General features: G+C 26.6%; 1 protein-coding gene across 1 annotated transcript; it reads right to left on the minus strand.

The window, feature by feature from the left end:
• Window positions 1-909: 909 nt before the first annotated feature.
• On the minus strand, window positions 910-7608 carry LOC107161523 (solute carrier family 22 member 21-like). Its single transcript, XM_015507953.2, has 10 exons — window positions 7448-7608; window positions 5573-5825; window positions 5396-5502; window positions 5140-5294; window positions 4706-4874; window positions 4463-4619; window positions 4277-4371; window positions 3934-4148; window positions 1812-1993; window positions 910-1684 (listed from the first exon to the last, which is right to left on the minus strand). The coding sequence occupies exons 1-10, from the start codon at window positions 7585-7587 to the stop codon at window positions 1535-1537; spliced, it is 1623 nt and encodes a 540-aa protein (XP_015363439.1). The 5' UTR covers window positions 7588-7608; the 3' UTR covers window positions 910-1534.
• Between the last annotated feature and the right edge of the window lie 8522 nt (window positions 7609-16130).

The raw sequence follows: 16130 nt of genomic DNA on the forward strand, positions 1-16130 counted from the left end.
TTTGAAACAGTAATCTTTAAATTTGTGTCTGTTGTACTTGTAGCAAAACAATGTGCTCTTTGACTTTGAGTACTAATTGCTGGAAGAATTATGTGATATCAGATACAGTAGCGACATAATGTAATAATTATAATACAGAATTACAAATTTCTGACAACACTCTGTTTGTGATGAATATTTGATTCTAATAAAAAACCAGTTAATTTGAAAATACAATATCTTATAATATATATAATGTATATAATTAATAAACATTTAGAGAATATTTTTCATGTTGGTATAAAACTATGTAATATCATGGAATTTAGCCTTCCAAACAATAATTAACTTTTGAAAGTCTGTTTTTTAAATAAAACACAAATACACAACAAACACAATAACATTCCATAGTTAAAAAAAAAAAATAGCTATTACATCAATAAAACGATATTATGATTACTAATTACACGGTAATAATTTATCCTTTACCCCATGTCAAAATCTTTTTATTTCATTTTTTTTTTTTTTTTAAAGTTATGCATTACTAAAATTTAAATTCAAATTTTTAATTATTTTTTTAATGAATGAAAAAAAAAGTTGAAATAAGTGTTTAATTATTTTTAAAATTAAAAATTGCAGACAACAAGTTTGTAAACAATGATTATTTTTTTTTAAATACAAAATTGTATAATATTACAGATCTTCGACTTAAATAATTATAAAATAATAGTAATTAAATTCTTTAATTTCTTAAATTTATTTATGCTTATATATTATATTGTTATATTTTATATTCATATATATCATATACGTATTACCTGTATTAAAATAATTATTACTGAAAAATATTATTGCTAAAAGTATTAGTTTATATAGTTCATATTATGTTTACAGTGTTGGTATACCATATTAATACTCAAATCCCTAGAATATAATATAATAAAAATAAATAATACATAATAGTATACAGTAATTATTACTATATAAAAAGAAATGTTTCGTTCAATTATAAAATCATGCAATTAGCTTATATTTTATATCACAGAAATTTTAATAGATAAAAAAAATGTATACTAATAAGGGTGGTGAAATGGAGTAGGTATGTTGTTCTGTATCATTACACAATGTATGATGTACCTACTTATTTTGTATTCAAAAGGCATGGTCCGTTAATTATTAATAAATAAAAATAAAAATATTATATGTCATTTGTATTTGTATACATTCAAAATAATTCATTAATGTAAAATGTATATAGGTTTTTAATTACACATTACATCTATTACAGTTAGTGAAGTTTGTATACAAAAGTGATGCGGACATTAAATTATTAATATTAACATTTTTCCGTCACATTAAGCTTAAAAAATATAGTTGCTTAGCATTATATGATAAAAAAAAATAGTACTTTTTGAAAAACATTAGATATATCATTATTAAAAATAAAACTAATCTACAAAATTTGTAGACATTTAATGTTTTAAGGCACAACTGGTTGCTTGCTTTGTTGATTTTATGAACCATTTAAAATACCTAGTTTTATATGAATTATTAATTAATTTACTTCTTCAACCGATTTAACTTGTTTTACTGTGTCAGGTAGTTTTTGATCTTTTGTTTCCGGAAACAAGAAAGACATTGCTCCGGCCATTGTTGATATGATTCCGAACAATAAGATTGGAATGTATTGTCCAAAATAGGCACCCTGTGAGACAATAATTAAAATATAATTTTATGTTTATGACGTTATACAGTAATAATAATTGTTTATTTGATTATGTGCATTTTTCAATTCAATAAATTTAGCTATCAAAAAAAGTTCAAGTACACACCAACAACGTCATCTGAGGAGCGAATAAGAGACCCAATCGACCAAACATGGAAACTATGCCGATCAGAGACATACGCATTTCGGTGGGGAACATTTCTGCGGTAAATATGTACATATTGTTAAATGCCATGGTGATTGCATATTTACTACTCAAGAACAACAATAATTGCATCCATAAATAATCTGCAAATCAATTACATAGGTCGTATTTATTTTATTCCACTTAAACATAACAATAAATTTACTAATTCACTTTATTTTTTTTTTTTTTAATGTTGAATAATAAACTCAAACATTGGCCATTTTTATCGGAGTACCTACAACATCGGAATAACTCTAAAAAGCTTAGTTTAACTCTATTTTAGTTTAAAACTTTAAAAAAGTGCTAAAAATATAATAACCATATGGTAAACGTAAATTAATAAAATTATTCAATTTTACAATTGTACAAAATACATAATATTTTGATGTATATTTTTAGAACACAATTTTTTTAGTTAATCAAATTTCAATTTTCCATTAGGTATGTATACCAATAAGCGCAGTTATAAAATTTGAAAAATATATTTGTTTAACTAATTTTTAATAACTAACACTGAAATTCAATATTATTATTGGATAGATTTCATACTGCAAAAAAAACGAGTTTGGTTGATCACGTACTGCGTACGACATCACCAACAAAATACGATATTTAATGAATAATGATAATTTTAATGATTTTGCTGTAAGTATAATTTCTATGTAATAGGTAGACGTTCTAAATATGCAGACAAATTTTCAAACATTGGAAAATTACTGTTCAATAAGATAAGAAGATAATACAGATATAACCCTATATATAAATGACGAATGACATCAATGAATTGATCATTTATCAGCATTAAGATTGTACAGTTACTTTTGAGACGGCTGTCGAAAAATATGTTTAATCAGCTTTTAAACCCTATAAAACCTAGCACAATAAATAAATATATAAATAAATTATAACAATAATTTATAAATATTTTATAAAAAAGTATTTAACAATTTTTAAAATAACGATTGTTCTTTTGCAAAACACAAATATTTTTAACCTCACCTATCAATTTTTTGGTAGCTTGTCCTAAATTCTGAAAATGTGATGAAGTGAAATATTAGTGTCCGCAACTCATGTAATTTTTATTTAAAAAAACTCTTGAGGTAACTAATATTACCCTATTATCCTAACGAAACTCGTGTCCACAATTGTTATATTACAATATTGACCTGAATAATTTCGTCCATAATTAGTAAATGTCCAACATGACACCGAAGGAAAGAGCGGAAAACGGTAATGATATTGTGATGGCAAGGCTGATGGGCAATAATTCCGGGTCACGAAGAATAGGTGATAAGGCCGACGGTCAGAAATGTCGGGCCTGCAGGAATCCCAACTAATTGGAAAACGTCAAGGAGAATGAAAATGTAGACCACCGCACTTGCGAAACTTCACGAGAAGTTAGAGGTGCCACCGACCACTTTTTTATTTCACACCTATGACACCACGGTAGGCAGAACCCCTATAAGAAGGGGGGGGGGGTCAGCAGTACCCGTGGTACTCAGGCCCGGACTTTCGAGTGACCCGGCGTTCATGCAAATAATTACTTCAATATATATTAGAAAAATGTTCGGGACTATATATATACTAATATAGTTTTATACCCGAGGCCAAAAATATGATGTGGGGAGCCTTACGGAAGGGGATGACGATCGTTGAAGTCCAGAACGAGACCCGAGGCCGGATGGCCAACACGCCGCGCTGAGAATATGGTGACGGCAACAAACCATCCGGATAACAATCTTAAACTTAAATATAATCTAGCTATTGTAAATAAGGGGTAAGTTGGGGGATTTTCCAGTCGACCCTTATAAGTTATAACGTATAATATTTGTTTGACAAATAAATGATAACGGCACCGCGGAAGTAATGCGCAAGCAGTCCCCACGGCGTCGTTGAACAACTGGAAAAAAATATATTATATTATCATACCTACTTTTGTTTAGAACTTATATGCATCACGTTTTTTAAATATTATAGATAATATTTATATAAATGGTAAATTAAATTGAAAAGAGCTATTCAAAATTAAATGTTTATTTACCCGTAGATATTAAGTTCACCATAATACATCCTATGCCACTCAAGAAAAATGAAAATGCTTGAGTATATCGTCTTGAAAATTGTTCCATGAAGTACCACGATGTTAAAAATGCTGGTACCTCTACAACGTTTACAAGCATAAAGTTCAAGTATTTGTTCCCAGACAACTCCACTGAAGTTAACGAGAGTCCGTAATAAACTAATGTGATTGTCATCCTGTAGTCATACAAAAATGTTAAGATATTTATTCACATCAAAACGCAAAGGTTGAATGCATTAAATAATTTATAGTATAAATGCATATATTTTATATGCAATTAGTATTTAGAAATTACTATACTAACCAAGAAAACGAACAAATGATTACTCGTAGCAAAATATCTTTTGAATTAAATATTTTTTTCAATAATTTACAAATAGAAATTTCTTCTTTTTTGAGCTAAAATGATTTGGGAAAAATATTACATTAATTAATTTATGTGATTATACAATTGAGTGTTGTAATATTTTAACGGAGTCTTAATCAATACCGAGTTCGTTGCATTGCTTAAATTGTTGGCAACTAGTGCTTCTTGAACGCAAGATGGTAATGTCTTGCCATTAGATTCAGCAATTTTGGTTAGAACCATGGCCATTTCTTCAATTCGGTTTTTGGTTTGAAGAAATCTCAAGGACTCTGGCACATACCTATATTACAATAATATTCAGACAAGTTTGTTTAAATGTTATTTATTATGTGTTTGTGTACAATTATAGTAATAATTAATAATTACCAAATATATCCTAATATAAATAATCCGGGTAAGTTGACTATTCTAAGCATTATTCGCCAATCAAGAATCATGTAAGCTATGAAACCCATTATAACTGCTCCCATGGGATAAAAACAGCCCATCAAAGTACTGACAGCAGCTCTTGATTTTAAACTAACTAGTTCTATACCTGAAATATACATTTTGTCATCATAGTAATGATTTTAGTTAAAACGCTGGTTTTTTTTTAGAAATCATTGTGACACCAAATCCAAATAAAACTTATTTTCAAATTTAATAAACTTGAACTAAATCAATCTTGCAACTACTAAAATATGTAATATATATTTTACAACTTAAAGTTTTTGAAAGTTTGACATTAATCAAATTTAGTAATCAAATATATATATTTATCTTGTAAGATATTTGGTAATTACAGGTATTTGATTCCTTACCTAATACAAAGGTGGCTGCGTACACTCCACTGGATGCCATAGATTCAAAAAGTTCGAAAAATAGGAATGAATAGTAATTGGCAGAGAAGGATTTTAATGTACCAAGTGTGGCCGATGCAACTGAGCCTATAATTGAGACATACTTGCGTCCAGACCTTCATGTTTATAAAAATAAAAATAACTATGTAATTTAATAATATAGAACAGTAACTACCTATAGACTATAATAGGTACCTTTATTTTATGATACACTCACCTGTCTGAAATATATCCCGCTAAAGGAATGCCAATGACCTGACCAATGCTATTGACAGTTCCCACCATGTTGAGTTTCCATTTGTTTTCTTCACACATTATACCAAACTATGAGAATAAATTGGATAATTTCAAATGCGTATAATGTAAAACTAAAGAATTAAGAACCCTGTCTCACATCGTTCACTATTGTCCTTTCCGTTTCACCAAAAACCCATTTGTTGCACTTCTTTTTAGAATTGACGTTGAATGATTCTCGCTTACATGACGTGCTATTAGCAGATATATTTGTCATGTTAACAGTCCGTGATACATGGTGGTACATGAGACATTTGTAATGCTCATTAGACTTTTCGTTGAAAGGTATCGCCAGGTTTAACCAGTCCGGATTGTACGATGGGTTGTCGGCGTCGCATATAGGAATTTCGCACCTAAAACAATTATAGTTGCAATAGATAGGTAGTAACTATTTTCATTGATCTGTAAATACAAAAATTATATAAAAATAACTTATACATATTTTTAGTTGTGTTTCTTTTATAATCTTAATAACAAGGTACATTACTTATTATGAACAAATAATAGAAGATCTCTTTGCTAAAAGTCTAGAATGATAGTTATTGTTAAGCTTTAATCCAGAAATTAAACAACAATATTATTAGGTATTAGGTCCCTACTAGGTAGTTCAAATTTTAATTTTAATCAATGTTGGTAGGTATCTTAATTAAATTATTCTTCAGGATGGTGACTTTTGATCACGTGCCCACATTTTGCGATCAAAACTTTAAAAATAATTACCGTGCCAGTAGTAATATATTATGTTTATACATTTTTCTCAGAGTGATAGAGGTTTTAAAAAAGTTCTATGATATTATTTTAATAACAGTTGTCTATTTGGTTGCTTTAAATATCTCAATGAAACACAATTAGCATTAGCTTCTTTCAACAATGTATTATTTCTATGACTTGATTTGAAATAATTCATTGCAAACTTTCACATTTTATGTATTTTGATAGAAATAGTAAGTTTATTTAGGTTGAACAACTGTTTTTTCAAAATATACAATAATATGTCTGGAAGCAATGAGCTACAAACTTCTATAATTTATAACTTTATTTTTTACAAATAAATAATAGTAATAATAATATCAATTAATAAAATAAAGAAAATTTAAATTTTTATTTTATTTTTTATTAATTAATTTTTATTTTTATTAATGAATAAAAGAAAAAAAGAAATTTTGATTTTGAATCTTGACAATGAAATGTATTATTGTGTATTATAGACTATTTCTAGTAATGACTAATGAGTATGTATAAAATAGTTTAATGTTGTTTTAATTTGACTTAAAATTCCATAATATATTATTATCTAATGGAATTTATACCATTGTAAACCTAAAGTAACTATATATGATCATTAAACACCAAAAAATAATTATTAAATACAGGTTTTAGTAGAATTATTCACTAATTGAATTCTGCATTTAAAATTTTAGACATTTTAATTTAATTATGAAAAGTTTTTACTCTTGAATATATCAGATCATATTATTGATCTAGATTTTAATATTATCAATTTTCACAACATTAAAATATAATTTACATATCATACACTTGAATAAAATTGAGATTTATCAATTTATTTTTATATACATTATTAAAATATTGCAGTGAACTGCTTAAATTAAATTAAAAATTGTTTAAAAAATTAGGTAACTAACTTCCTCATCGATAAAACTTGTAACTATAAAAATACTAAACAAGTATTGATAAATCAAGTAGTGCTCAGTTAAATTACAATTTGCAAATGTATATGCATAAAAAAATATTATATGTATAATATTTAGTTAGTATAGGTAATACAAAATCAATCATAATTTATACAAAAATTATATACTAATATTATGTAGGTATATAATTTACCTTATATGCATATTAGTGATTATGTACAATAAATGTTTTAATTCAAAAGTTCTCAATTATAATTTGTCAATTTGATTAATATATTATGCAATTATATATAATTAGGCAAAAATTACTTCAAGTTTACCTGTATTTAAGATCACTTGCTGTAATGGCGTAACTAAGTGGCGATATATTTGAATACATGAGCACGAGCCCCATTAAAGTACATACAGTCACTTGGTATGAGCCCAAACCAAAGTTGCCTAGGATCTCATCTAAATCCATTGTTTATCTTGAGTTCAATTCTTGATATGTACTACACATATAAACAAATTACTTAAAAAACTAAGTCAAGATCATTAAAATCATACAATGTCTACATGATTCATGGTGCATGGTAATGTGAGTCCAATACATAGAGATAGAGTTATAATAATTAGTTCAATGTCTTAAAGTAATTCCTCTCTAAAATCATTCACTTTTCAAACATTCATATAGAAACATATAAAATGCAATTGTACCATGAAATAGAAAATCGAATCTACATATATTAGAATTGATAATATTATTGTACATTTTATGTGAGCACTGTGTATCATTTATTTAAAAATATTATTGGCTAATAACTTAATACCAACGGACTAAAAAATAAATTGCTTCATATTTTTTTTTTTATAATTACATTTGAAAAAAATCAAATAAGAGATATCAAAAAAAAAAAAAAAAAAATACAAAACTGGACTTTTAATGATATTTTTGAATTTTCACCTTATTACATGCCATTAATGCTGAGATAGAAATTACGATTTTAATTATTAATTATATTAATATCTTAAGATGGTGTTTTATACCATTTTATATAGTGCAATCCGCTTTAGTGGGTTAAAACATACATTTTCCCAATCTTATATTCAAAATAATCCAATTTACTCTGTTATTTTTGACATAACAATAAATTTAAATTTATGACTATTATCTAGGATTTTCTTCATAATAAAAGTGAGTTTTATAAGTTATATAAAATATTAAAATTTAAATGTTGATTTAAGTGGTGGTGTAACCAGGAGGCTAATGGGCTCCAGCCCCTCTCATAGGTCATGTTGTGATATACATTTAATATAATTAAAAATCCAAGAACAAACCATGATATTTCTAAAAACGGTTTTGAAGAAACATTTTGGGTATTAATCAATTATTTGTGGAAGTTATTATGGTTATTCATAAATTGTTATAGACTTTAGTAAATTATATTGTGTTTTTTTATATATATACATTATACCTATTAAATCATTTTTAAATAAACAATCAATTAAAAAATCGAATATGTCGCATTAATATTAATTCAATGAACATGAACATAAATGTGTTCCTCTAAAAAATATTATCGTAGATAGTCGATTTCATGTTACATATTATATCGAATATTAGTGAGTTAAGTTTTTAAGTGAAGTTTTAAACACTGCTATTTTGTAGTATTAAAATCGGACCTTGATGGGTTAAATTAATGAATAATCTAAATATGATTGACAAAATTATGTCGCTATAAAATAAATAGTATTTTTTGTCTCTATTTGACTATCATGGTTATTATTATAGTAAGAAAAATACTTTAAAATGTATTTATTTAAAGTATGTGGGTACTATATAGGTAGTCTGGAACTAATCTTACAAAAAAATAAAACTATTTATTATTATTATTGAATTAATAAGGAAGTTGAAAAAAAATACTTTAAACGTTATTTCCCATCATTTTACTATTTTCAATTAATGAGTTTTCGCATCAAGCCGACATTACTTAATTTTAAATTAAATGATAAAAGAGAATACATCTAACCTCAAAAAATAAATTTGTTATGCAGAATCGTAAATGTAAATATTAAGAATGGCTTCATTCTTGAACGGCATCAACCAGAGCATAAGATCATTAACAATTAGTAGACACGAATACACGATTCGAAGGCCAATAAATTATGCTATTATCTATTTATCACGTAGTATAATGACTCAACAAAAACACAGAAAAAGGGCACTGTAATCGCAAGGCGAAATATTAATAAACATACCTATAAATGAATTGGAAGATCCCGAATCCCGATATGAACACACTTGTAGACGAATGTCACAACCAGCAACAACTAAAACTAACAAGTAGGCAACTAGTCGTTGCGCGTAAAATGAAAAAGTACTGCGCAGTATCCACAGCCACCGCAGTATAGCCAACTTAATTCTCTTGCGTAGCTATAAATGATATTCAATATACCCCTAGCATTGACCTTATAATAACGGACAAGAAATGAGTATAATATGGAAAACGTGTCAATATAGAAGGTCCTTGTTTCTTACTGGTTTGCTGAATATGAGTGCCGAGTAGTATACTAATATATTATATACATATGTAGATATTTGTATGATGTCATCAAGACAGCCTACATAATTGCAAGATGTTAGCACGCCATTCAAAATGCTGTTTTTATACATAGTTCTGTACTATTAGTAAAAGGTCTATGGATTTATGCCAATATCACAAACCTCATAATAATATATGGACAACGCTTTCTGACTCCTTTGCACTTGTAAACTCTACAGTCTACAATTATTATCATATCAAAAACTGTTAGGTAAAATATCATGGAGAAAAAAGTTATATTATTTTACTCTCCATGGATCCGAGATTTTTTTTAATATTCTCAAATCTATTGCTTTTTTTACGAAATTTCTCATTAATGAAATTAATAATTATTAGTTTCTTTATTCATGACATTTTACTTAAATCGTCCATCTCAAAATATATTTTTCTGCCGAAGAGCAGTCTATTTATTATTGAGTTTATGCCATAGATAATAAAAACGCCGTTAATCGATAACAAATTGAGGCTGTTTGTTTGAATTTTTATGATATGGTTACATATATAATTATATATATATATTGCTAATTGATATTCTATATGGCGTCAGTTACAGCATGGATGTTAATACTATGGGTGTACAACGAATACGAATATGACGGCTCTGAGTGTCCTTATTTAGAATTTTAATAAAATCGTGTCTCACTAGTCTCTATATTATGTATATTAATTGATGTACAACATCAATGTTTAAAAATCCCTTGCTTTTTTAAGATTCCATGCAATAATAACTATCATATTTTAGAATAAATTAATGAATTATATTTATTTATTTGTTAATTATTGTGTAATTGTTATTATTAGTATAAAATTATGGTTTGAGAATTCAGCTATAATAATGGCTTTAGAGAGTTCTTGTATGTGATTTTTTGTCAGATATAATAAGAACATTCAGCACCGCTCAGCGCTGTGATCCAATATTGGCCGTTTTGCAACCATAGTATCTATATCCGTGAGTTACAGGCACAGAATTATATACTAACTAGACAAGTTACTCTTATATTATTTACATTGTCATCAGTGAAGCTCGCACGGAGACGACCGTCATTTTGTTGGTTGGCATACACAAAATATATAAGGAATAAATGGAATTATATATTTTTTTAAAGGTGAAATAAAATAATAATGACAAAATGATCTATGTGAAATAACTTTTTTTGTTACAAACAGAATGTCTAGAAGACTAGAAATATTAAAATACAATACAACATCAATTAATATTTACCATTAATACATAGGTTGCATCCAAAAACCGCACACTTTTGATTTTGACCCGAAAAAGGCCGATAGACATAAACCGCACACTTTTCGGTCCTTATATAACAAAATACCCCAAACTTAAAGTGATTAAAACCGCACACTATTTTTAGTGCTAACTAACGGATTAGATTAGATAAGATTATAAGATATACTTCAATATTCATGCTAACACGTGTTAAGACTTAAGTCACCACTCATTATTATTATTTTATTAGCCGGTCTTGTCTCTTGTGAATAAAGTATACATACCTATAACTTGCTAAACTATGCACTATGCTTAACTATAGGCATTTAGTGGTTTTTTCAGTTTTATTAAATTATTAAAATATTTTTAATTAGACATAATAATGGATTTTAAAATAATTGAGAATAATAAAGGGGGCAAGTGCTTAATACTCGACAATTTTAAATACAGACAATTTTTAGAGTGTGTAATAGTGGATATGTGGTTTGGCGGTGTTTTAGTAAAAAATTTACGTTCACGGTTACAACATGCAGTCAAATGAAGAATCTACTAAAACTAAAAACACACATAAACATGAATAAGTGGCGACATTGAAAATTAAAATCCAAGAGGTACGTAATGAATGTAAACGATCGTTTGAAGTTTTTAAAAAATGTCTCTAATCTAAGACCTACAACCTTTTTGGGGTCGAAATTAAAAATGTACAGTTTTTGGATACAACAATTTTAAAAATAACCTATTAAATGTGTGTGGTTTTTTAGGTTAACCTACCAAATATGTGCGGTTTCGTTATGTAGTTTATTAAAAGTGTGCGGTTTTAGGAGTCAACAAATACATATAGTAAAACCTGTGTAAAATGGAATCCGAATAACGTGGAAACCTGACTTTTATAGAAAAATGTTACGGTCCCGGCGAACCTGTTGTACTTTTAAATATATCGTTCCCTGAATAAGATGGAACCTGTTCAACGGGAAATGGAAACAATATTTTGTCATGTATCTGCAGTATATTATGAAAATATATACATGTACTATTTTAAAATTACCAATCAAGGAATATCATCTATATTAATTATATGGATTATTTCGTTGCAATAAGTTTATTTTATTGATAAGTGTCGTAATAGTGTTCTGACGTAGACTGCATATAGACGTATATTCAATATGACGTCCAAAAATAAATGTATAACACTAAATGAAAAAATTAAACTTGAGTCTAGTGAAAAGGATGAATTAACAGTAAAAAAAATTTGTTAACTTGTCATATGTGGAAAAAGTGTATAATATATTAAAGCAAAAAAATGAAATAAAAGAACAATAGATGAATGGTATGTAATAAGCTTAACTATAAAAGTATAAAAATTCAAAATTCAAAATCCTATATATGTATGTATGATTTTTATTTTAGGAAATGGGCGAATGAAAAGAAAACCAAAATCCAACGCTAATGAAAAAATTAATAATTTGACTTGGAAGTGGTTTGTAAGTGCTAGAGCAAAAAATGTACCAATTTCTGGGCCAATTATACAGACTAAAGCACGCTGCACGCCAAATTGCTGAACAAATGTCAGTCACCGAATTTAAAGCATCAAATGGCTGGTTGGAAAGTTTTAAAAAACGAAATAATATTGTTTGACATCAAATTTGTGATGACTCAAGTAGTGTCGATGTTAAGAATGTTAATGAATGGAAGGTGAAATCAAAACTAATTATTGAATGATATGAACCTAAAAATATTTATAATGGTGATTAGACGGATTTTCACGCATTACCAAGCAAAACACTATCAGTGAAAAGTGAAGAGTGTAAAGGTGGTAAGCTTCCCATAACTAACGGTATTGTTATGTGATAACATGGAAGGAGAATTTGATAAACGTCTTGTTATAGGCAAAGCCGCAAAGCACAAAAACCCAAATGCTTAAAAAATGTAGATCCAACAAAATTTCCCACAATTTGACGAGCTAATAATAAAGCACAGATCACTAGAAGCATAATGGAATTAAAAAAAAAAAATCAATGAGTTATTTTATTTCTTTAGAATGCAACATGTCATCCACATTTAAATTGATCAAATATTCGTTTAGCGTGGCTTCCAGCTAACACGACATCACTTACCCAACCAATGGACCAAGGAATTATTAATTATTCGATTAAAGTAAACTATCGTAAAATGGTTTTAGAATCATTATTAGCAAGTACAAAAATAAAAATGTACTATAGTACATGTATTTAAATATATCATTATTACTAAATACTAGTGTTTAAAATAATAACCTAAATTTATGTTAAAATAGTTAAAAATTGAGTTGTTAAGACTTCATTAATAATTGGCGGCGTATGATGCTCTCTTAAGAGATAGAGACTTGCAATAAAAAAAAAGAAAGACGGCTTTCTTTGAGTATTTTTTAATAACTAACTGAATAATATATAAATTTAATATTTTATGATCCATAGTAGATAATACTACGATAGTAAACTAGATTTTGAAGTAGGTATCAATGTATCATTGATTTAGAGTCATCTTCTACTTAAATTAACTTTTTGTCGAAATACTGGCTTACATTCATATAGTTTAAACGAAAAAATAATGATATTCAAACTCTTAACACACCTTCATTAATTTTGTGATTATATAAATTGCAGCGAATATCAGCAAGTTAGTTGCTATAATAGCGTTTTTCATTTATGTTTGGTATTTAAAATAAGTACATCTTAAATTGCAATAGAAGCTATATTATAGTTATGTAGATGTAGTAGGTATAAAGGATATATTGTATACCATCTTCAAAAATAATAACTGTTATGTAAAGTAACATATTTTATGTACAAAAACAAGGAGTTTGGTATAGGCAATTTGTACAGTACCTATTTTACAAAAAAATACAAATTTAATTACTAAAAATATTAAAAGTAATTGAACGATGGTCTCATAATACTATAACTACTACAAGTAATTATTATATAATAATGAATTTTATTTTAATAGTGCCTTGGAATTTTAGTATATTTTTATATTTCTATAATTTTATTAATTTATCAACCTAAAAATGAAAGCGATGAAAAAAAATAAATGTGTTAAGTCCCCTGATGTGATGTGGTTTTAGGTATATAAGCAACAGATTAAAAATCTTATGTTTTTTTTTTTTGTTCTGTATGTAGGTACTTATTTCTAGGAAGTTTAAGAATTGAGAAAATATCATAGACATGATCAATATGTCTATGAAAAATATATTAATAAAAGATAATCAATGTAAAAAATAATTATACTGACCTTTCATCCTCTTAAAGAGTCCAAAAAGAAGAAGAGTGTACAGGGTGTAACAAAAAGAACTGACAAAAAAAAATCATGTTAATTCAATTTATGAAAATTTTTTTAAATATTATTTGATAAGTAAATAATTTAAGAAATATACTCATGTTAGCAAATTCTCATAAATCATATTTTTAAAAAAGTTATTACGTTCCAAATTAATTTAACCAAATAAATATTGAATTAAAAACAAAAATTCTAAAAACTTAGCTACTGAACTTTGCTACTTGACTTAGATAAATCTTTTTACCATCAAAATTGTTCTGATAATCAGATTATCAGAGAGAAGCATTTTTTTTTTAAATTAAATTTTTTTATTTTCAGTAATAAAAAATAAACATAAAAGAGTTATAATACATGTAGCGCTAGGGTCACTTAATGGACAAAAATAAATAATAATAATATTAATTTGAACAAAAGATATTGCAAAATTCAGTTCTATCTGTTATACACCTTATTATATACGGTTAAGAAAAATCCCAAATGTACATTCAATAGGTATCTTGTCTTGCCTGTATTCACTTTTTCTATAGAAAATATGTTATTGAAAAAAATCTTAACATTTTTACTGTCTTAACACTCTTAACAGGTGATGACTGACAAAAAGATTTTTTTTTAAAACAAATCATTCATAATTTACTTTTATAGTTATTATAGTTATAATTTAAGTAGAGATTTTTTTAATATTGATAATATTCTGAATGAAATTTTTACAGAAAGAAAAATAGTAAAAGTTGCACGGAAATTGGAAAATTTGGAGAAAACTAAAGGGTATTTCTACAAGGTATTGTTTTTATTTAAATGATCGTAGGTTACGTATAATATAATTATTAATTAATCATGAATTATTGCGTTGGTGTATCCGAAGTCAATATTCAAAAAGTACTAGTCCGTCCCCAATAAAAAGTTAATCTAACAATAGAATAAAACATTTTGATTTTTGATTCGTTTATTTAATTTGTCAAGAGTTCGATTTAAAAAATCGTATAAACACAGATTAGAGCCTTCTTCGAACTTAGTAGACTTAGTAACATTTTAGACTCTTAGAGGTGTGATGAATGTATTGGTTTTATAAAGATGTGTGTTTATTTTTGTATCTATCATCACATTTTAGAGCAGTATTAATGATTCGATTTTCTTCAACAAAATATTTTTGGGGTGTAAAGTGAATCTAGTTGGTACTTTGTACTTGTACTTTCTAAAGCTTCAGGAAAAACCACCAAATAATAAAGGAAAACCGAGATTATTAGTAGATCATTAGTTTTTATTAAAATATTTACAAAATTTTTATCGAATGTTTAAATTATCAGTTTTTATGTGACATAAAATTGTCGAAATATTGCAAATTTTTTAAGCTATTTATATGCATATTACAATTTTGATATTAATTAATTTTGTTTTTATTATTGTCGATCAAAAAGTTTTCACTCGGTCAAAAAAATAAAGGCTTAAAATGTTTATACAAGATTCTCCTTAAGTTTTTTCAGAATCAACAAAGTAAAAAAAGTTTTTAATTCAAATACATTTTTAACGAACGTAATTATTATTAGTTATATTTTATTGTTAATATTGTAAAAAAAGTCGGAAATTACTTGAGTTTTGTATGCTGATTATAATTCATAGTTTCAAATATACAGAGAACTATAAAAATGTTCTGATTTTATCACTTTAGAATTGTATATTTAAAAATGTTTATCATTTGCTTCAAAATTTTAATATCAAACACTTTTAAGGTGACTCGAATAATATTTTCAACTTTAAATGTTATAATAAATCACGTTAATATTAATTTAAAAAAATTAGGTTAAAACAGATTCTTTTGAATAGGTATTCAATTTGTCATTAATTACCTAGTAATAAAACATCAAATGCGCGTATAAATTCTCTTAA

This window comes from Diuraphis noxia, unplaced genomic scaffold (assembly GCF_037042655.1).
Source record: "Diuraphis noxia isolate RWA-SAM2 unplaced genomic scaffold, SU_Dnox_SAM2 contig0001, whole genome shotgun sequence".
Lineage (NCBI taxonomy): Eukaryota > Metazoa > Arthropoda > Insecta > Hemiptera > Aphididae > Diuraphis > Diuraphis noxia.